The sequence below is a fragment of the Anthonomus grandis genome, chromosome 3 (genome assembly GCF_022605725.1).
Source record: "Anthonomus grandis grandis chromosome 3, icAntGran1.3, whole genome shotgun sequence".
NCBI lineage: Eukaryota > Metazoa > Arthropoda > Insecta > Coleoptera > Curculionidae > Anthonomus > Anthonomus grandis.
In genome coordinates, this window is record NC_065548.1 from 21,362,039 (window position 1) to 21,384,641 (window position 22,603).

The following is a 22,603-nucleotide window of genomic DNA, read 5'->3' on the forward strand; positions in this document are numbered from 1 at the left end:
ATGAATTTCAGAGTTTCGAAACTAGCACGAGGCAAATCACGACATTATTTAATGGTTTAAATGTACTTATTTGAAAAATTCTGATTGAAAATTTGTTATACCCATATCAGTTAAAGAGTCCAAGCATTAGTCGTCGAGATTTCCTTATTTAACAGGAGCATTCTTTTTACTGATAAAGCTAATTTTTCTGGAAACTCAATAAGAAATTTTCAACATAACCATTTGTGGGCGCATTATAAAACTCTTACGCCATTGTTCAATCAAATCATCAAAAACAGATAAAACATAAACAACAAATTAAATTTTTGTTTTTTCAATTAATGATTATGTGATACGTCCATTTTTTCATCAAAACATTCTATATCAGACCTACGTAAAGATCATTGGTAAAAGTAAATCATAAATTTTTGTCCAAAAAAAAAGTGTTTTCACATAGTAGACGCCTAAATTTTAACAAAATACCGAAAACGAATGGTAAAATGAATGGTACAAAATAACAACTAATAAAAAAATTTGGTAAAAATTCGAAAATAACAATAGCATAACGGACCAAAAATACGGAATGAATTTCGAATTAACCAACTTCTATCCGTGTTGTCCTTCACATAATATATCTTCACAACATATATTTCACAGGGGGGCTCTGTTAGCACTGTTCTGTTTGCTCACGACACAACTTACTATCAAAGTTATCACCCTTCAAATATCATTAATTTAGATCTCCAGACCCCGGAGAATAACCTCTTTCAATGGTTCTTGGCAAATCGTCTTCCTCTCAATAGTTCAAAGTCACAAACACTTAATTTTACTTTGCGGCACAATACATTGACTGAGCATCTTTGACATCAGCAAGTTTGTTGGTGTTCACCTTGATCCAGGATTGACTTGGGAACAACATATAGTCAAACTGTCTAGTAAACTGTCCAGTTTGTTATTCCTCTTTAGAAATCTAGCGGGAATTACTTCCTTGCAGGTCTTACTTACAGCATATCATAGTAGTTTTCACTCACAGCTAACTTATGCCATACTGACATGGGGTCATTCCTGCCATATAGATAAAGTATTTGGGCTGCAGAGAAAGTGTATTCGTATTGTGACTGGTCAGGGTTACCGAGATGACTGTAGGGAATCTTTTCGGAAGCTTAAAATATTAACTTTGCCGTCCGTGTACATTATGCAGTGCCTGTTGCGTGTTCACCAAAATCTGGATCACTATAGAACCCACCTACATTTTCATAATTATAAAACTAGGAACTGTAATGAGCTAGTGCCTGAGTTTAGCCGGCTTGAGAGATCAAGAAATGGAACCAGATACTTTGCACCAAAATTTTATAATTGTCTTCCAACAAACATTAAATCTCTTAGCCTTCCGCAGTTTAAAAAACAAATAATAATGCATCTTTTGAGGGGTGCATTCTACTCATTTGAGGAGTACTTCTCATCCCAATTTTAATTTTAATCTTATGTGTTAATATTGTCTTAATAAGAATGTATGTTAAGTGTTTCAAGTTTAGTGCAAATTGGGCAAAACTTGTTAATTTGTATTTTATCTTTTATCCTTATTTGTAAGTAAGTGACTTGACTTGTAATAATGCATTGTATGTATATATTATTATTAATAAAAATACTACTACTACTACTACATAAGTACGTGAAACCTCATGAGCCTCTTATTGGCTGATAGCAATCACGTGGTCCCAACGGATCCGTAATTACGTATCAATGTGGATTCAGGCTTAGGCTCAAACAATGCCAACGGCGCATGAATGTCAAAATTGTCAAATTTAAATTGTCCCTATAAAAAATTGTTGATGTTTGTTTACATTCAACATTTATGAAGTTTTTTCAATATATTTTATGGTAATCAATAAACCCCGGGTAAATGGTTAGTTTTTGGTATAAAAATACTTAACACAAATTCTAAAAAAAAAATATTTTTCGGTTTAAATCAGCAAAATCATATTAAATGTAACAGGAAGTTCTTGTGATGATTATTTTATTCTGTTTTTTGATTTTGAAGATTTTTTACAGTGATTATGAGTGAAACTGATGACACAGATGATTTATTATTGATTCCACCTGATTTATTTTTAGTGCAATCTGAACCTGAGCCACCTTATTACAGAATTGTTGATAGCCTTATTACACAGGTTAGTGCACTATAATAATAGTCTTAGCCTTTAATCTAATATTTAGAACTTATTACTTATTAGAAAAAATCATATTAAATATACTAGGTATTCAGAGCAGTTTAGAAGCACAAAGTCATATTTAAAATAATTGCTTAAAAAGTTGAAATTTTACAATATGTATTTTTTTACATTCTTTTATACATTTTATCTATTTATGCATTTTTATATTAAAATTTCTCTGTAATGCTAATATCTAGGTACTTAGGAAAATTATTTAATAATTATATTGCTTGACTGAGCTAATGCCATGATTTACACTATAAAATGTAAAGAAAAGATGCATCACTAAACTTGGGGTATAGAGGCTTTTACTGAGAAATAGACTTAATGAAACTTTAATAAAAATTTTAACTTTTACGAAATGTGTGAATAATTATCACAAAACTATTGCTTACTCTTTATTAGTTGTTTTAGTAAAATTTTTTATAGTCAATAGCATGTATTATTGTTAAAATCATAATTTGTCACTAAAATTATTGTATATCTGGGCCTTGGTTCTAAAAGGGCCAAAGTAATTTTTTTTAGATTTGGGCTTAAGTGCATTTTTGAAATCAGCACAGACCAGATTATTACATATAATAAGGGCCAAAGTCTATCTTTCACAGGAAAAAAATTACAAATCCGCTAAAGGCCAATGTCAACATTTCAATTTTATACTCTTTTTTCAATAAAAGGGCCAATGTGAACATAGGCCCCAGAAATCCAATATTATATAACTTCTTATAAGGCCAATATTGATATAAATAATTATGTACAGTGATTGTTGTCCTGGACAAAACACAAACATTTTAATTTCTGCTATGCTGCTAATGATTGTTGAAGAATATTTTAAACAAGAAGGAAGGCATGTCAGCATATATCACAAATTTCTTATTCCGGGACATATTCATATGGAAGCCGCCCAAATTCATGCCATTGAAAAGGGTAGAAAAAATACCACAGTAAAAATAGAAATTCCTAAAGACTGGACCAATTTAATTTGTTTAGTGCCTAGGAAACCCTCAATTTTTGTGCATGAGATGGCTCAGGAAGAATTCTTAAATTTTAAGTCACTTATTTCGGGAAAGTTTCAGCACAAAAAAGTTAATACTTTGGGAAACCCTGTTGTTTGGGCTAAAATAAGAGTCATTCACTATTCTACCGAAAATCCTGGTCTGCTGATATACAAAACCACTTTTGATGAAGACAAGCCATATCAAACTTTAAATTTATTAAGAAAACTGTAATTCCGAAAATGCAATAAAACTTTTCCCTATTAATAAAAAACCGTTAGGCATTCCAAAAAATAAAGTAAAACATTTGAGGGACTTATTACCATTTATTGATAAAAACAGTCAGCCATACTATCTGCAGTTTCTCAATGGAAACTTCTTCTGAGATTGCAATTGATAATCTTAGTGAAAGTGAAGATGATGAAGATTCGCTTTAGGTGCCTATATTTTTATCAAAATGTATGTGCAACAACTTTTACGAAGTTTTTTCTTGTGTTATTAGTTTAATTTATCATTTATTAAAAAAAGGCCAATGTCAATTTTTTTTGAAAAATAAATTTTTTTTATACATTTTTAAGATTTTTTTTTTAAAACCAAAATCCTCTATACCCAAATCAAGCTTAAGAAAAATATAGAAACCTATCTATGTTGTAAAAACCAAACCTAATGCGACCTCATTACCTTTAAAGTCAATTTGTCAAAAATTGCGATTTATGACTTTGGCCCTTTTAGAACCAAGCCCCAGATATGTGTATATATATCTCTATGTTTTAATGACTCTTTTCCTTATCCCATTATACAGTACTTCAAACAAGTTTAAAAACTTCTAAAAAAACTGAAAAAATTGAAAATAATCAATGCAATATGATATGAGAAAAAAAACTTATTTTGAAAATGGTATATTAATATTTAACATCTTGTATAATAATAATAATAATAATAAATGTCTTTTATTTAACAAACAAATAATTTACAGCTATGAATATGATGTTCATATTCATTTCTATAGGGATATAAGAGAGGGAAAGTCTTGCTGTGGCTACTCTTACTTAACGTACCTAATCCCTCATAAGTAAAAATAAAATAATATCATGCAATTTATTAGTGAACAGCTCTTTAAATGTACGCTCATATGGTAGTTAAGGAAAGTTACTTTCTGAATCATTATAATGATATACTGTGCAACAGTTAAACCACTAACCAAAACTCTTTATTTAATTCTCTCATTATTTGAGAGATATCACAATTGTGTGATTAGATTATTTGTTGAAAATTGATATCACATCACATAAGTTTGGAAACAAAAAAAAAATTTTAAATATATATTTTTTTTATATTTAATAGCAAAAGTTTTTGCCTTTACATCTACATCTATTTTGCAGAGAGTCCACTAATTTCGCAGATTTTTCCACAGAAAGTGTCTCTCATTACAATTGCATTTCATTAAATAAATTCCTTCTTTATTTTTGATATTATTCGACCTGATCTATTTGATCTTGGGTTTTCTATTAGGTTGGGATCAGGTGACCATGTGACCAGGTGGCGATTTCATAACATTCACATTATTTTTTTGAAACCTTTCATTCATTTATTTTATTTATTTATTTATTTAGTTAATCAATACACGGGATCAACCCCATTACAAAAAATATAAATCTAGTCATAATAATCTTTCAACATCTGAACAATTAACAATGCAAAATTAGCTAAGAAGAAACAAAATATATTATTATCAATGACAATGATCAAATGTACTTCAAATTACTAATCATAAACCAAAATAATTTCAAAAAACAAAATCCTACCAATTCTTAATAAGACTTCTAAAATGGAATAAGGAAATTTCCAAAACTTCAATTCCAGTAAAGTTTCCTAGCCTCAAGGTTCTTTCGACAGGCGAGTGCATAGCATAGTTGGTAAGATGATGAGGCAAAGAAAACAATCGATTTACCCTCAGATTAGGGTGTGGAATATTAAATTAAATTTTATTAAGTAGTTTGGGACAATTCACAAAGTCATTCAAAATTTTATAAATAAACATTTGTTTATTCATTTGTTTAATCAATACACAGGATCAACCCCATTACAAAAAATATATATATTTCTGAAAAAGAAATAAAAGTTAAACTACCTAACCACTAATTACTAATTAACAATAATTATCAGAGTTAATCTTAATACCACCTTAATTAAACTGTTTTACAAGTAGTAATAATAATCTCTCAAAATCTGAACAATTAACAATGCGAAATTAGCTAAGAAAAAACAAAATAAATTATTATTAATGGAAATGTCAATAACATTAAATCGTTCTCAGTGCGTCTCTTAAGTAAACTTCGCATATTCAGCAAGTTCATTGCTTCATCATAACAATGGTCATTAGGAATTGGAATGTGAAAGTTTATAAAGGCAGAATCGTAAAAAATTATTTTCAACTCTCTCCAGTGCCATACAACTATTCATGTAAAAAGGAGACCAAATTATTGATCCATACTCCAACAAAGAGACAACAAGTGTTATGTACAACCTTTTGCAAGTCTTAACCGACAGATCTTTAAAATTGTGCAGGACAAAACAAAGGACCTTAGATGCTTTAGTTATAATAGTATTCACATGGGTATTAATTGTTCATCAAAAAAGATACCAAGGTCCTTTTAGTGTACCTAAGATTAATATTATTATCAATAGCATAGGAGGAAATTACCTGTTTGTTTCTTTTGTAGAAACTAATGCAACAGCTTGTCTGATGGTTAGAACCTTTGGTGTGATGCTCAAATTATGAGACAGTTTTACCACTAACCAAAACTCTTTATTTTTAATCTCGACACGTGTTTTGCTAACAATGTTAGCATCTTCGGGGAAGAATAAAACTGAGTGACTGAGCTTCGGGAGGAAATTAAAACGAGTTTTAATCTTCTCCCGCAGATGTTAACATCGTTAGCGAAACACGTGTCGAGATTAAAAATAAAGAGTTTTTGTTAGTGGTGAAATTGTCTCGTAATTTTATGTAACTGCATTTACCCACATTCAAAGCCAAACCATTACCAACACACCATTCACACAATCTATTCAGATCATCTTGCAAGAGAACCATGGCTTGTTCTGTACTGATCATCTTATAAAATTTTAAATCGTCGGCAAACAACAAAAAATTACTATTTTCAAAGCAAACCAAAATATCATTAATGAAAATATTGAACAATAGAGGAGAACAATGACCACCCTGTGAAACCCCAGAGGTCACGCTGATAAGGTGTGACCTATCATCACCAATTTGTATCTGCTGAAATCTGTCAAAAAGAAAACTCGCAAACCAGGCCGCCTAACAATCTGAAAAGCGAAAAAGTCTTAATTTTTTTAGTAATAAGCTGTGGTTGACACTGTCAAATGCCTTGGAAAAGTCTGTATATATTACATCCACTTGTTCACCCCTCTCCAAAGCATTCAACAGAGCACCCTAATACAACAACAAATTTGTAATAGCGGACTTGCCACAACTGAAGCCATGAACTTAACAGTTAACGAAGTTCTTTGCAATAAAAATTAATTTGGTCATAAATAAGACTCTCCAGAAGTTTTAGAATGGCAGACTCTACACACACACTCCTGTAATTGATCATTTCATTAGCAGCACCGCATTATAGGAGTAACAAAACTAAGTTTCCACTGGGATGGACAAAATGTCAGGTCTAATGACATACTGAATAAAATAAAGAGGGGATAAGAGAGGGCACATACATATTTTCTCAACAAATATTTGGGTATACCATTGGGGCCAGCACTAAGTCTAAGGGGTAATCGAAAGATCTTATAAAAAATTAATCCAACAGATAATTTAGGATTATTAGAGGCATATTTTCATCATATTTGGCAGCATATAACATCTTAAGATATACAAATAAACATGTTAATCGATTATCTGATATATGTTAACAATTGGACCTAGCCTCGATCTGGAAAACAATCCGCTATCATAATTTCATCTTCTCCATGTTTGACGCCTGGCAACTGGTACTTTGATCACATCGTTTTCTGACAGGGCGTCTTACAAATTTAATCATGTCACTACCAAAAAGCAAAATTGTTATTACTAGATAACACCATATTTCATTATTCAGTGCTACAAGAAAATTGCTGTCTTATAGGAAATTTGATGTGTATTTGTCAATTTGTTGGAGAAATTAAGGGTTTCTTAACAGGGCGATGTCTTCTTCTCAAAATACCTAAAAGCATTCTCAAAACACAACTTAACTCACACCATAAATGATATTGAACTACTTAGTAGTAAAGAATTTTTTCATGTATACAGAATATACATATTTTGTTGATAAATGTTTCAAAACTTTTATGTTCTGTATATCAAGCAGGAAGTCCTTATGCCATAAATAAAAATAAACAACTATTTATACTACAAAATACCATATGAAATATGAAGGAGTAAAATAATGTAATAAACAATGTTTTCCAACTAAAATAATTGTTCATTTAACCTCTGCAGTTGGTAGATGATTAGTTTCACCTTTCATAGTGAAAACCATTATTAACATGCTGAGACTGGAGTAGTGCAAGCTTGAAAGAAAGAGTTTAATGGATAAGATGCAGTCGAATCTGATTCAGTTCATTATTGTGCTTTTTGAAGATAAGTATATATAATGGCATAGAATGAAAAATATAAACTCTGTGAATGATTGGTGTACGGCAAATCATTTTAACATAAATCTAAATAAAATGCAAACATGATTTTCACAATAATATAAACTGACTCTCTAGACAATCCAGAGGAGAGCACTGCGAGTCATTGCTAGAGCTGTCTATACAGATTATAAAACCTGTGTTTCGCCACTTTGGGATACTTACCATTCCATCACAATATATCTTTGAATCAGTTCTATATGCTTTCGAAAATAAGAGTCAATATAGAACTGTTGAGGAGACCCAAAATCACCTCACAAGAAGAGGTACTAATCTTTGTGATTAAGAACCTCTTGGAATGCAACACTCCACTATACACCTCTCTTTACAAACAGATTACTCCTAGAAGACTCTTGTGAAAAGATTTTTAATTGTTAAGTGTTTTTATAGTGTGTGAGAATTTGTAACTTCTGATGTTGTTTTTAATGATTTGAAATTGTAACAATAATTTTTTTGTTTTTCTAAATTTTATACCAATTGTGTGTTTAACATAAACTTTTGAACTGTGTCTGAATTATCTTATATTAAATTTATCTTATGCCAATGCAAGATTTATATTCCCTATTGGTTATTGTAAAAACTATGTTTTTTGTACAGTAATATATTAATTTCATTTCACTTTGTTTTAAATATCCGGTTCTTTACAACCTTTAGTGCATGTGCTGAAGAAACTTTTTTGCACACCACAAACATTGGTCCAACAAATGCACTAATAATATGTGTCAACTTGGACTTGTTGCCAAGTCATTATACTTACCAGCTATTACAAATGAATAAAAAAATATATACAACATCTGCCAGTGTGTAGTCCTTTAATATATAGAAAAATATAAACAGAAAATATACTGACTCTACCAATTGTTCTTACTACAATGCATTGCTCATATTACATCAATACTTAATGTTTTATCAACGCCAAATAAAAATGTTTTTATTTATTATCTATTTCTTTTATAGGTTTCCAACCTTCAAGAACGAATTGAGGGCATAGAATCTATGTCTGATGTCAGCTTAGTAGGTAGTTACATAGACCTTCCATTTGTAGAGACTGAAAACAATTTAAGAATGCTTAGATCAAAAAATAGCACTCCTAGGAGGTATTACAGCCAAGATGACCTTTACCAACCAAGCAGCACTCAAAGTACTCCACAGAAGATGCAAGAAAGAATCCAGATTAATTCATTACCAAATACTCCAAGCATCAATAGATATAGTCCAAAGAAAAGTAATATTAAATTCAGTTCTCCTCAACAAAATTGTGAGTACAAAAACCTATTAATTGCCCATATTTTAAAGTCAACCATTTGGATGTTGTAAATAGTAGAATTACAAATGTCCATTAAATTAAGGCATAGTGGGTCATTCTGATATTAAACATATCTTTATATATAAATATTTTCTGTATTTTTTTGGGCTTGAAAATGCCCATTTTGTCCTAATTTATCCAACAGTATTATCACTTCTCACTAGATGCCAAAGGTTGATTTTAAAAGAGGGACAACAAATATTTTAGTTTATCATTTTAATACATATTTCTTCATATCAGGTCAGTTATCTAAAAAACAAAGTGAAGAAGTTGAAGTTCTTCATGAAATAGATACTTTTATATCAAATGTTAAAACAATCCAGAGAAATGCGGTGAGAAACTTACAAAAAGACTTTGGCAATATAGGATCTAGAAAAGACCCAACTGTTAGTGATAGAACCACTTCACAATCTTGTGACAAAGATGTGAGGGAGACATTGGCACAACTTGATAGACAATCAGAACGATTAGTTGAAAATGGGGAACCATTTCGGAATGAACTTGTTGAAGATAGAATTGAAAAAGTAGCTGCTTGGCAATGTGGGAATAATGTTAATAGTGTACCTGATTATGGAGCAGGTGAATTGTTTTTACTTTATTTTTGATATTTTAATGAAACCATTTTTTAAATGTTATATCTAATTTTTTATACTATATTTTTAACAGGATGGATTCAGTATACACGTTCGGCGGTTGAAAAATTTCGAATATGATTTTTGCGTAATGTGTAAGAAGGAGACGGAGTAGAGCGAGAACACTCTTGGCTGGATCATGTTTACAATTTATTTCAACCTTTGGTACGAAGACGGATACAGTAATAAAATAAAAATGGTTTTCACTGTTGATCAAAAGATTAATATCATTAAATGGTATTGTCATGCGGATAGTGCAGAAGAAGTTGTCGGCCGTTTTATATTTGCATATCCTGATCAACAAGTCCCTACTGCTAAAACAATTTATAATATCTGGCATAAGTTTGAGCAGTCGGGATGTGTAAATCGGTGTGCAAAATGTTCTAGTGGCGATCAGGAACCTCGTCGAACACCTGACGCTAGGATTGAAAAGGAGGTCAAAGTGTGTGCTTTTGTGGAAGTAAGTGAACCTTGTTCTAGCTCCCAAATTTCTGAAGAACTTGATATTCCAAGTCGTACATTGCGTGATATTTTGAAAAGAAATAAGTACAAAGCCTATAAAAATTAAAAACACTTAAGAAATTTTTCCAGAAGATCAAATAAAACGCTTGGAGTTTTGTGAAACCTTAAAAGAAAAAGTTGATCAAAATGACGACTTCACAAGTAATATTTTATTTACAGACGAGTCATCTTTTTCTCTTCTAGGTCGACATAATTCTTCAGTCGTGAAATATTGGTCTCGGGAAAATCTACATTTGAGTGTACCATTACGAACTCAATACCCGCAAAAGGTAAATGTTTGGGCCGGTATTTTAGCCAATCACATTGTAGAGCCTTTTTTATTGATGGTACCTTAAACTCTGAGAGATATTTACTTTTATTGCAACAAGATATTATACCCGCTGTACGAAACTCGGATGTTAATTTTGAGGAAATTTGGTTTCAACAAGACGGATGTCCCTCTCACAACGCTAGACAAGTGCAGGACTATTTAACAAACACTTTTCCTGAACGGCTTATTTCCACAAGAGGTACCATACCATGGCCTCCGCGATCTCCAGATCTGACGCCTTGCGACTAGTTGTTATGGGGCTATTTGACGGAAATTCTTTACCAACACCGACATGAAAGAGCCGTTAATTTGGACGAATTGCGACTTAGAATTATTAATATTTCTAGGTCCATTACACCTGAAATGTTATCCAATATACGTAGAGAATTTTACAACAGGTTGGGAATTCTGTGAAGCCCAACAAGGAGGTGTATTTAAACACCTTATTAAATAATCCATTTAATTAGAATTATTATTTTGTTTAATAGTTATTTTTCATTTTATTTTAGAATATTGTATTTAGTTTTCACCAAAAGTTTTTAAGATTTGAGCATATTAAAGTTATTTTTTTGACTTGCGATTATGAGCACGTTAAAAAACAATATAAATTTTTATCTTTCGTGTGCGCATAAAATTCCAATACTTGATTCGAGGCTAACCTACCCGTCTCTAAGCGCTTGCTAAACATCACTGCGAGCAAGCCGAAATTAAATTCACATTGCGAGCGGTACGGAGAATCGGCGTCGCTATCGGTGGGAGGTTACCGATGCAGTCGTTCTCTGTCTACTCTCTATCTATTAGGTCTAATACATTAAAACTCAATCCTTAAGATTCAACTCGCCAAACGTGTATATTTCAACTAAAATTAATAAAAATATCTTTTTTTTTTAAATACAAATAGTGAGTCATCAAAAGTTTAAGAATTTTCTGCAAAAAGTTGTAAAATTCCAGCAAACTTTATTTATAGGTTTATACACCAGCTGTAATTGTTTTTAAAATGTTAGTGCTTCAAGAACCTCGACTTATCATAAGATGTTTAACTTTTTCATCTTTTACTGTTCGCCTCATAATTCAAACTAAATAATAATTGCTCTTTTTATTAGTTTTATAGATCCGACGCGTTTTAATAGGACTCATAATTTGGCGATTAATAATTTTTAAATTGTTACGGATTTCCTATGGATTCAATAAATAAGCACATTTGAACACTAAACTTTTATTCACTATTTTACTTACAATCAGTTACTATTTTTAATCACTTATTGATTATTTATTGTACTCAAATCACAGATGTAATAGAATATAAATCAATTAGAATAATCCGGCCAAGACAGGGCCGTAGTAAGGCAACAATATTTTAACAATATTTTAATTATAAAGCTTTTTAGGTGTAAGAGATCTTCTATATAAAACTGATCAGCCCAAAAATTTGCCAATCAAGCCAAGTTATAAACAAAGCCATCAACCATCAAGTTCAGTTAGCACTGACTTAAACACTCTCACTAATACTACATTGGATAAATCTACTGATAGTAGTTCAGAGTCTACACAACTTACGGCCTACAATAAATTTAAAAGGCAAGAAGAAGAGTTTAATAATAAAATAAACAAGTTGAGAAACACACACATTGATACAAAACTTCAAGATCATTATGACAATGCACTTAGGGTACATACAAATAATATTGTAAAAGAGACTAGATACTTCATTTTGAATTTTGTTTATAGCAAAACTGTCCGGAATCTGGCGATAAACCTGATAAACAAAGTAATGCGATCAGTATATTAAATATGCATAAAAAACTTACAGAAAATGATGCTTTAAAACCTGCCATACCAAAAAAGAGGTTGTATACCTATTTATTTACTTTACTTATATTTAATGCTATTTGTTTTAGAGGGAAAAATACTTTAAATGATAATTTAAATTTAGGGTTATTAAATTTGGCTGATATTTGGGGAACGCACATTGTCGAAAGTCCTGGAAAGGTCTCCCAGAAATTACAAGAAGAAAGGATGAGAAGACAGGTAGTTGTTCATTTTATCTTCAAAATCAATTATTGCCATTTTTTTCCCTTTTTAGCACTGTGAGCAATTGATTCAAGAACTTCAAAACAGAAACTTGGAACTGCAGCAGAAACTGGTAGTTGCTGTAAAAGTGGATGAAACGAAAAACGACACCATTAGACAATTTAAGGAGACTTTGGATAACATTTCTGATAAATTCGAAAAACTAAATGAAGAAAAAGCCTCTTGGGATAGAGAAGTTGCTCGATTAAAAAGCCAATTTTCTGTTGAGCTTGAATCGGCAAACCAGGTACTATAATAATATATAATTTCTTTATTTATTATTTTTATTCGCTTTTTTAGAAAGCTACTTATTACGAAAAAGAGGCATCTAAATCATTGAATATTGCTCATGCCAACCAAGATAAAATAGCCTCACTGGAAAAAAGATGTTCTGAATTGCAACAGGAATTAACCAAAATTGAACAAAAATTTGGAGACGTTCAGGACAGTTATAATAAGGAGTTTGAGAGGAATAAGCAGTTAGCGGATATTATTAGTCAGAAGGAGTTGGAATTAAGAGAGGTAATAATATAAAAGATTATCAACATCTCTTAAATTTGATTAAATAGTAAAAAATGTGTCAGAAAAGAATATATTAAAAAGGCTTGGATGATCTCAATAATAAAATTCTTGTAGTTGAGATGCAAGCTTTTAAATAATACTTAAAAATTGAATTAAAACGCCTTTAACTTTTAACAAAAATTTTATGTAATTTAAATGATATTTAACTTGCAAGAGTGATTGTGTACACGTAGATCTAATGAAATGCGTGAAAAGATTTGTATAACAAGTATATTTTTTTATGACCTAATGTTTACGGGTCAAAATTCAACAGAAATTTCTCTTTCCAAAGGTGTCAAAACGTAAAATATTATTTAAACAAAGGTACTTCCCAATTTAAAGTTAACAAAATTTATATAATGTAAAAGTTCAAACATAGAAAACAATAACCATCAGTTAAAAGACTATATATAAAGAGACAGAACGGTTAATAAAATTATCTGTTTAAAATGGAATAAAAATGAGTCGTTTTTTTCATGTTGTTCATTTTATGCACTGATCCATTCAGTATGCAAGAATGCCAATAAAACCGATAAAAAGCGTCACCTTACGAGCTTTTTTCATATATTTATTAGCATTTACTTAAAATTTTTTGCTTTTTATGGTGCGTCTTGTTTCTCCTTATTTCTTGTTATTTTTCTTATTGTTTTTTTTCTGCGTCTGTCTTTCAATTCTAAAATTTATCAAAGGCACTTTTAAATAGTAAAGCAATATCTCTTCTAAAAAATCAACATAGATGAACTAGTAGGTCAGGGTAGTAGTAGGTAAATTTTAAACTGCATTTTCTTATAATGAGATAATTGTTTTAATAAAAAAACGTATAGTGTCCAGAAAATCTTGGTATCTTGTCTCCTAGCAGCAACTTTAGGATAATCTTAAAAGCCAAAAATAATAGATCCAGAACTACTTAATTTTCTAAGCCATTAACCCTATATGTCTTATTTGCTTCCTGATACTTATGGTGCACCTGCAGTATTGGTTTTTCCTGGTACTCGTTAGCGCAGTCGGTAGGATGGATGGTCTCTATGAAATGGTCTACTTGTTATATTTTAAGCAAAATGCATAATTTATTTGCCAGTGGAAATCATTGCAAATCTTTAACGATAATCTGATGAATGGTATTCATTATTTGGAATTGTTGTTTTTTTAACCTATAGGAATGGATGGTAAATAAACAAAGTAATCTGTCTGAGGAGCCAACGTGGGCTTGCAAATTTCATGATTAAAGTGAATGAAGTATATTTAGTCTCCTGTGCGAAGGAAGAAAACTTCTTCTTAGTTCAGCTTGTGTATTTAAGCACTTATCATTAGAGGACATCTCCTTATTGATCTCTATTTCTTCCAAGAAATCCAAACGCATAAAATTCATACTCTTGACATTGACCAGCATTTTTGAATCTTTCTTAGAATCAAATTTATGTTTAGAGAATTTTATATGGTCTCCAAATGGGGATTTTTTAGGTGTTCATCAACCCTAATATTTAATAATCTACAAGTTCCCCCAACATACGATGTTTCGCATTTAACACATTTTAACTTGTATGCACCACTTTTATTTAATTTATTAACTTTGTTTTTAGAATTTACTAAAATATTACTTAAATTATTATTTATTTTGTGAGAGAATTTTATACTAGGGACATGGTCTTTAATTGCTACAGAAATATTTTTATTGAGAATATTATTTAAAAATGGGATACAAATATATTTTGTAACTGTTTCTTGTGTTAAATAGACACTTTTTCTGATATTTCTTGTTCTAACTTTTCTAATATTTTTATTAATAAAGTCTGGGTTATAACCATTATTGTAAGCAATTTGTTTGATAATGTTGACTTCTGCGTTGTTTTAGTTAATTTGTGGATAAACGAGTTGAAAATTGCCATGCTGAAAAGGACGATTGGAGTAACAATTAATTGTTTGGTCTGTCTACGTTGGCTTTCTTAAAATACTAAAAGCTACATGATTAACTCTCCTACGAACAGTGAGGTCTAAAAAGTTTAAAGTTTTATTTCCAATTTCTAGAGTGAATCTGATATTAGGATGAATAAAATTTTAATAAATAACATTTTTGAAATAAATCATTTGTCATGTTTGTGTCGCCATCTAATATTAAAAAACAATCATCAGTGTTTCTTATATAAAATTGAATTTCCTTATTTTAGAATATGTAATTACTTTCTAAATCATTGATAAAGACATTTGCAAGGAAAGGAGATAAACAGCTTCCCATGGCAAGGCCTTTGGGTTGTTGGTAAAAAGTTTTATTGAAAGTAAAGAACTCCTGAGCTAGGCATAAATTCAATAAAGATAAAACTTGGCTGACGGTATTATCAGAAACCCACTTGGATTTTAAAATATTACCTACTAGGACGACTGTTTCTTTTTTTTGGGATAGATGTAAACAAATTACAAAAATCCAGTGAGACCATTATAGAGTCAGATGATATAGGAATATCTTAAGTTGGTTTATTAGTTTAGTTCTATTGTATATTTTAATGCAAAATGGGAATTAAACTGCGTTAAAGATTGTATAAGGTTAAGAAGAAATTTTAATAATGGACACTGGAGAAAAAAGTGACTATCGGTCGGATAGGTATGTTTGGTATTTGAATTTTGGGTAACTCGTGTAATCTTAGCATAGAGGTGTTACTAAAAATTAAAGTTTTAGGTGCATTAAATTTTTCAAAAAAAACCTTTGTAAGGAAACAGGTTTTGATTTTGTTAATATTTTTTTAAGAGGTTGTTTTCAATTTTTATAAAATAACTTTCCGACAGAAAATTTTGAACTTTGTGAACATAATCGTCGCCATTCATTCACCAAACACCTCTCCCCCTTGTCTGCTTTTAAAATTAGTAAGCTTTTATTCCCAATTTTTTCTTTAATGTTTTTCAGAGTAAGATTAAACCTTTTTTGTTGTTTGGAACGCAATAAATATTTCTGGTTCCTTAAAAATGTATGCATCCGTTTGATAATTTTAGTGAAGTTCTTCAGGTAGGACAGGCTAGGTATGATGGCTATTTATTAGCCGAAGGCGCTTTGCTGTTGGTTCATAGAAAATACCGGGTGACACAGAAAAAAGGAAACACTTAATAACTTTTTTACTTTTTAAGATAAACTGAAATTTGGTAAATCGATAAGAGCATCTTTTAACATATTCTATTATTTTACATCACTTCCGGTTTAAAAGGAAGTGACACTTTCTTATTTTAAATGGGACACTTGGAATATTATTACGTATTTCGATAAAAAATAATATTGTGAAAAAAATGATACTGTATTTTATATTTTTTGTTTTATACTCATACAAGAAATATTTTTTTTAAATTTTAAAATAGGGGTCATGAATACGTTGAAAGTTTTAATTTTTAATCAAGTAATCACGAAAAAATAGTTTTCATTGCATTTTATGCCTTAAATCTTTTACACGCCTATTTAAAATGTTAAACCATTAATTTTGGCATTTACTTTATTTTTTTAAATAGCACATTATTATTTGAAGAAATGTTGATGAACAAAAAAGTTCATTAGACAAGAACGTGGTCGTTTCGAACAATACATGTAAAAAGTTTTATATTAAAATAATTTATAAACCTCAATTTTTTTCTGTTTGTTTACTGTTTGTGTGTACCTATGTTATGTTGAATACAATATGTAGTATTAAGATGAAAAACATATTGCATTAAAAAATTTGTTCTTTCATTCTCAAATAGTAATACGACGCTTGACAAAATTTGATGTGTTATGACAGTTGAAAAAAACAGACAGGCGTGTCATTACAATGCTTTATTTTTGTGAATTAGTTTGTTTCTTCTTATGGGCTTATTTATCAACCGATTTAAAAAATAATCATATCAAATTATTGGGAAAAAAACCGTATTTCAAAAGTGGTTGTTCCCAATAATGTGCTATTCAAGAAAAGCCAATGCAAAAAAATGGCATAAATGCCAAAAATAATAGTTTAGACATTTTAAATAGGCGTAAGTAATAAAAGATTTAAGTCATAAAATGCAATAAAAACTATTTACCGTGATTACTTGATTAAAAATTAAAACTGTCAACGCATTCATTGCACCCTATGTTAAAATTAAAAAAAAAAAAAATTTTATATGAATATAAAACAAAAAGTAGAAAATAGAAGTCATTGTTTTCAGAGATTTTCTATCGAAATAAATTTTCTATCTATCGAAATTTATTTTATCGAAATAAATTTCTATAAGTTGTTGTCACTTCCTGTTAAACCGGAAGTGATAGAAAACAATAGAATATGCCAAAAAAAAACTCTTATAACTGAGGAGCAGACTTGCAAAATGCGGTTTGTCTAAAATTGTAATTTTTCAGGAAACATCAAAAACTGGTGCTACGAATCGGTCTTACTTACCGAGTTAGGACTTTTACCAAAAAATTAGGAAAATTTAGGATAAGTAAATACTAGAATGGCAGACTAAAAAAAGCCAAAGTAACTTTGGTATTTTAGAAAAACATATGGACAAAATGCTATTTGCATGTCTATAGTGGACAAAATGCCTTTTGATTGTCATTTGGAAAAATCTTTTTGGGTAAAATTACCACCAAAAAATGAAGAACCATTTTCTTTAAACAGTATTTTAATTTTTTAACAAACTCAAATGAAATTAACATCTTCCGTATCGTTACAGTCACAGTCCTCACTTTCTTCAACATTGGTTTCAACCTCACACTGGCCTTCTAAAATTGGAACTAACCATTCCAATTCTGGATACTGATTCCAGTTTTCTCCAGATAATAATGCCAATAATTTTTTTAAACTATCTACTTTTTTCCCTTTATTTTATGACCCAAACCTAATTCCTGTAATTCTCTTTGATCGAATCTTGCTCGTGGTTTTAGGAGTGATTAAAACTTTTTTGTCTCATCTGAATTGCGATATAGTAACTCAGTTTTCAGCAAAATATTATGGGTGGAACTTTTTTTCTTTAACGAAAGTCTTCGACAAGAATGAATGCCAGTCACTTTTTTCAGATGCAGCAAAAGTTTTTTTATGTCAAGTAAATGCCAGTCAGTTCCAAGTTTTTGTACACCACCCACTTTGGTGTAGATATCCCAATATTGATCTGGAGTTTTTATAATACTATGAGACCTTAAGTTTTTTTCAATGCGTCCAAAGATACGATCGGCGGGGAGATAAGAGTGACCTCTAATTGGAAATATAACTTCTATGTTCCTAATCTGCTTACATGAAAACGTTTGAAGCCAAAACATTAAAGCATGCACAGCATGATTATTTTTATTTTGTCCTCCACACCCATCTGCAAAAAAACGGATTTTTGTCGCATTGTCTGGAAATGTAAGTTTTTTCAAAAAACCGATAACAGCAGAAGATATCTCAGTCGCCCTCTACCTGCTTGGTGCTCCATCCACGTATAGAATACTGAGTCTTTGCAATTAAGTTTAGTAATTCAAAAAGAGTGTATTAACAGCTGTTGGGCGTAACATGCCTCCTGAATAGGGACCTTGGGTAATACCTAAACTTGTTACAGATCAAAGCAATATGAAATTGTATTGGGATCTTCAACTTTCAATAATTTATGAAATTGTGATGCACCGAATTTATGCACTTTTAGTTCAGTAGATAACTTTTGTTTTTGTGTAGCAATTCGAGACATACCAATTTTGGTTTGTGTTCTAACGCAGTAGCTACAGACTTCACTAGCGGGACTACCGAATCCTATATTAAAGTATTTACTAAACACCCGGCTGAAATATTTGTAATTTACTTTCAGATTATTTGGTGCTTTTTTGTTATATAATTGCCAAAGTATAGAAATGTTGTATTCTGATGATACATAAATTCGTCGAGACTTTTCTGCCATAGTGGCTTTCCTTTCCTTGTAACTGACTAATAAAAGACCTTACAGCATTCAGTTTATCCACAAACTTAAAAGTGCGTCTATCGCCTCCCCCTTTTTCTGTTAAAACTGTTTCCCCACTTTGCACTTTCCTGCAAATGGTATTCACCCTCCTCTGACCAACATTGTAAATAGCCATTATAAACTTCTGACAAACCTGCATTTTTTGTTGCCTAACGAAAACCTAAAAAAAATTTGGTGAAACATTCAAACTAAAAAAATATTTAATTTTAATAGGTAAAAAAAATTCAAATCCATATTTTTTTTTAATAAAAATAAATGTATACTACAGCGTGGGTATTTGAGCACTTTTAGTTTAACTTACGCAATATTTTACTGCAAAAGAGTGAGGTTTTCCATCAGCCTTGCGACACCTTTTTCGTCTAGGTATATCTAAAGTAATGTAACTGGCTAAAACTCCATCTTGAACGGTTTTATTGGATTTTCTATAAAAAAAAGTTTAATTACATCTTCTCGGCTCACTTGCTGACATTTTAAATTTGAATTATTTTTATGGTTGCAAGCTATATCAAATTGCTCTAAATCGGGATCATGGTTTGAATACCTTAAAATAGTATAAAGTCGTAACAAAAAGAAATAAGTATTAAAAAATGTCTTTCCCTAGTTGTTAAATTAATTTGTCGCTTTCGGCTACCCCGGTCACTATCATCAACAATGTGCTCACCATTTACAGACTCCATTGTGATTTAAACTTCACGAAAAAGTTATGAAACAAACACAAAATACTTGTACATAAACTAAAACCACACCGACAGAAATTAGGTTATGAAACAAACATGTTTACATCTGGACCAAACGCGATTTGTTTGTCTTGTGGACAAAATACTTTTTGTTTGTCTAAAGGTGATGGACTAAATGCATTTTGCATGTCTAGGGGATTTTCGCAATATATTTTAAATGGTACAAAATTCGATTTGAACGTCCAAAGTGATGTGAAATGATAGAAATTCGGTTAAATAATGTTGCGCCACCTTTAGTTCAAAATGTGAAAATTTGGGCAAACTGCGTTTTGCAACTTTGCTCCTCAACTATTCTATCGATATATCAAATGTCATTTGTTTATCTTGAAAAGTAAAAAAGTTATTCAGTGTTCCCTTTTTTCTGTGTCACCCGGTATATACATGTTATAGAAATCTGTTCTCGCATTTTATTAGAAGATAAATATATTAAGATTTACAGTAGAAGATAAAATTAAGTGACTTCAAAGAAAATCTTGCAGTTTTATATGTTATTTATTTTTTATATGTTTGCTAGTCTAACGCCCCCGATTTCCCTATTTTCAACAAATTTTAAAGATAAAGCTTAAAATGTGGGCGTTTATTTAGAAATTTAGCTGTCTCTCGTAACATTACATTCGGAGTTATCAATAACGTATCGAAAAATGTTTTACAGAATACGGAATAAGAGAAATCATAAAAGATAAGTCAGTGAAATGAAAGGAAGATTGCTTTATTTGCTTGATAAAATCGCATTCTAATTATTTTCTCTTGGCTTTTTTGAAAAAAATTGAAATTTTTTCTAACTTTCGATTTCCCTTTAATTGTTATAATTATTATAAGTTTCGGTTTGCAGCAACAAAAACCAGTAACTCAGAGATAAACAGAGATTAAATCGAGTAAAATAGTAAATTACGCATTGTTTTACGGCCTCTATTACTAATTTACATCCCGAAAGACGTTTCCTTACATTGAAAAAATTGTTCATTGTTCTGCCGCTTTACGTCAGAATCCTGTATCTACAGAACATATGCTTTTAAATAATAATAACAAAAGAAAACAGTTAATGTGTCATAACTTTTGAACTAAACGTTGTAAATAAAGGTTTTCGATGCATAATAAAAAAATAACATAGTTCTTGGATGAAACCAAAAAAGTGCCTATCAACATAATAATGTCCTTAACGTCTTGGATTTTTGGTGTGTAAGTGTAGGATGGTATAATGTAGATATTTTTCTGAATTGGCGCGCAGTTTCTTTCCATCCAGAACCATTATTCAATATAAAAACTTAAATTTTTATATTCGCTATTGGCGTCCATGGCTTTAAATTAAACATTTTAAAAAAAGAATAGTGTACATCACTGGTTTTTCTTGTAATTCTTTACATTTTCAGGAAATTGATCATGAAGTAATTATTATTACTTTTTTTTGTTACATGCAGATTTTGCCCTAAGCATGTAACATGGGATTTCATATAAATTCGGGCAAAAGTTTATGGGTTTTGGTATCGGCTTGAAAGGGTTGAGTGATTTACAGTTTTATAAATGGAATTTGGGGTTTGATAGTAATGCAATTTCTTTTTTTTTAAGGCTTTTGGGGTTTGATTATTTTTAGGAATGTATTTACCTACCCTATCCTGTCAGCACACCTCTGCGGAGTTAGTCGTATTATGTTTCCTTAGTCCCTATTCATATACCTGGTGTTGGGAACTTTCTGACCTTTGATTTGTTTGTCAAGAGTTTCTATGAGGCCGGTATATGTCTGGGGTATGGAGGGACTTCTAGAGGGTGCTGTTGTGCCACAGATTGCGCTATGAGTGGAGTAAATAAGACCTTTTAGATGGTGATCCGTTAGTATAGGAAAACTTACAAATACTTTCTTCTATAGCGGAATCATGTTGGGCAAGGTATCCTAATTGATTTGAAATTGGCCTCCCCAGTTTTGCTTGCTATATTTCCCTTCAATTCTTCAAGTTAAGTTTTAGTAAATAAACGTGTCTTGACATCTGGTTTCTAACCCTACTAGCCGATTGACAGTGACTGTGATTGACAGTAATGACTATTGACACACTTGTTGTTGTGGAGGTTTGGCAGCATTGCTGTTTCCCATTAAAGTTTGGTTTCCATTTGGCGGATGACGGAGCGTCATAAATCAGGCAGAGCGACGTAAGAGGAAAATTGGAATTTCGTAGCCCCGTTGGGAAAATTTTGTTAGTTTTCCATGTTTTAGTATTCGAGCAGTATCATTTTGCTGTGGTATTGCGGAATTTCTATTTTGATAGAGTGAGGCTCCGCGAAGTTTGCACCAAGAGGCAGGGTCAGATTGTGTCGAAGAGAGAGAGTGACAAGTTCACTGCCAGTGGCACCTGTCACTGTCTGGTCAGTTGTCAGTTCCTTGTTCAGCCTGTAGCCATCCCGTTATCAGAAAGAACAGTCGACATTTTGTGATTTTAAGGAAATTTTAAGTTCATCTTGCCGGGAATTCGGTTGAATGGAAAAATATTCCTCCCAAGTTTTGGGGTTTAATTTGATGAACGTCTAGTGGGAAGTTGTAGCCGAGAGGATTTCGGATTGACCTGATATTTTTGGATTTGGTCGGCTGCTCCCACACCATTTATGGGATTTTGAAATTTTCTAACCACAAAACGAGACGCTAGGCCTCGCTCACCACCTTAGGTATGTAGCAACATGTTGGTAATT

General features: G+C 31.1%; 1 protein-coding gene and 1 long non-coding RNA gene across 7 annotated transcripts in view; one reads left to right on the forward strand and one right to left on the reverse strand.

The window, feature by feature from the left end:
* The first annotated feature begins 1,782 nt into the window (after window positions 1-1,782).
* LOC126734566 (rho-associated protein kinase 1) overlaps window positions 1,783-22,603 on the forward strand; it is a 31,088-nt gene continuing 10,267 nt past the window's right edge. For 3 of the 6 annotated variants that reach the window (XM_050438253.1, XM_050438251.1, XM_050438254.1), the window contains exons 1-8: window positions 1,892-2,150; window positions 8,834-9,134; window positions 9,423-9,761; window positions 12,035-12,315; window positions 12,375-12,493; window positions 12,545-12,674; window positions 12,730-12,963; window positions 13,017-13,238. In XM_050438253.1, the coding sequence (XP_050294210.1) occupies window positions 2,037-2,150; window positions 8,834-9,134; window positions 9,423-9,761; window positions 12,035-12,315; window positions 12,375-12,493; window positions 12,545-12,674; window positions 12,730-12,963; window positions 13,017-13,238 (1,740 nt within the window). In that variant the 5' untranslated portion in view covers window positions 1,892-2,036. The other 3 variants (XM_050438252.1, XM_050438255.1, XM_050438256.1) reach the window with 3 other exon arrangements.
* Window positions 18,066-22,085, reverse strand: LOC126734568 (uncharacterized). The gene is made up of 4 exons (XR_007660085.1): window positions 21,774-22,085; window positions 21,531-21,714; window positions 19,492-19,612; window positions 18,066-19,350 (listed from the first exon to the last, which is right to left on the reverse strand). It is a non-coding gene; the product is annotated as an uncharacterized LOC126734568 (long non-coding RNA).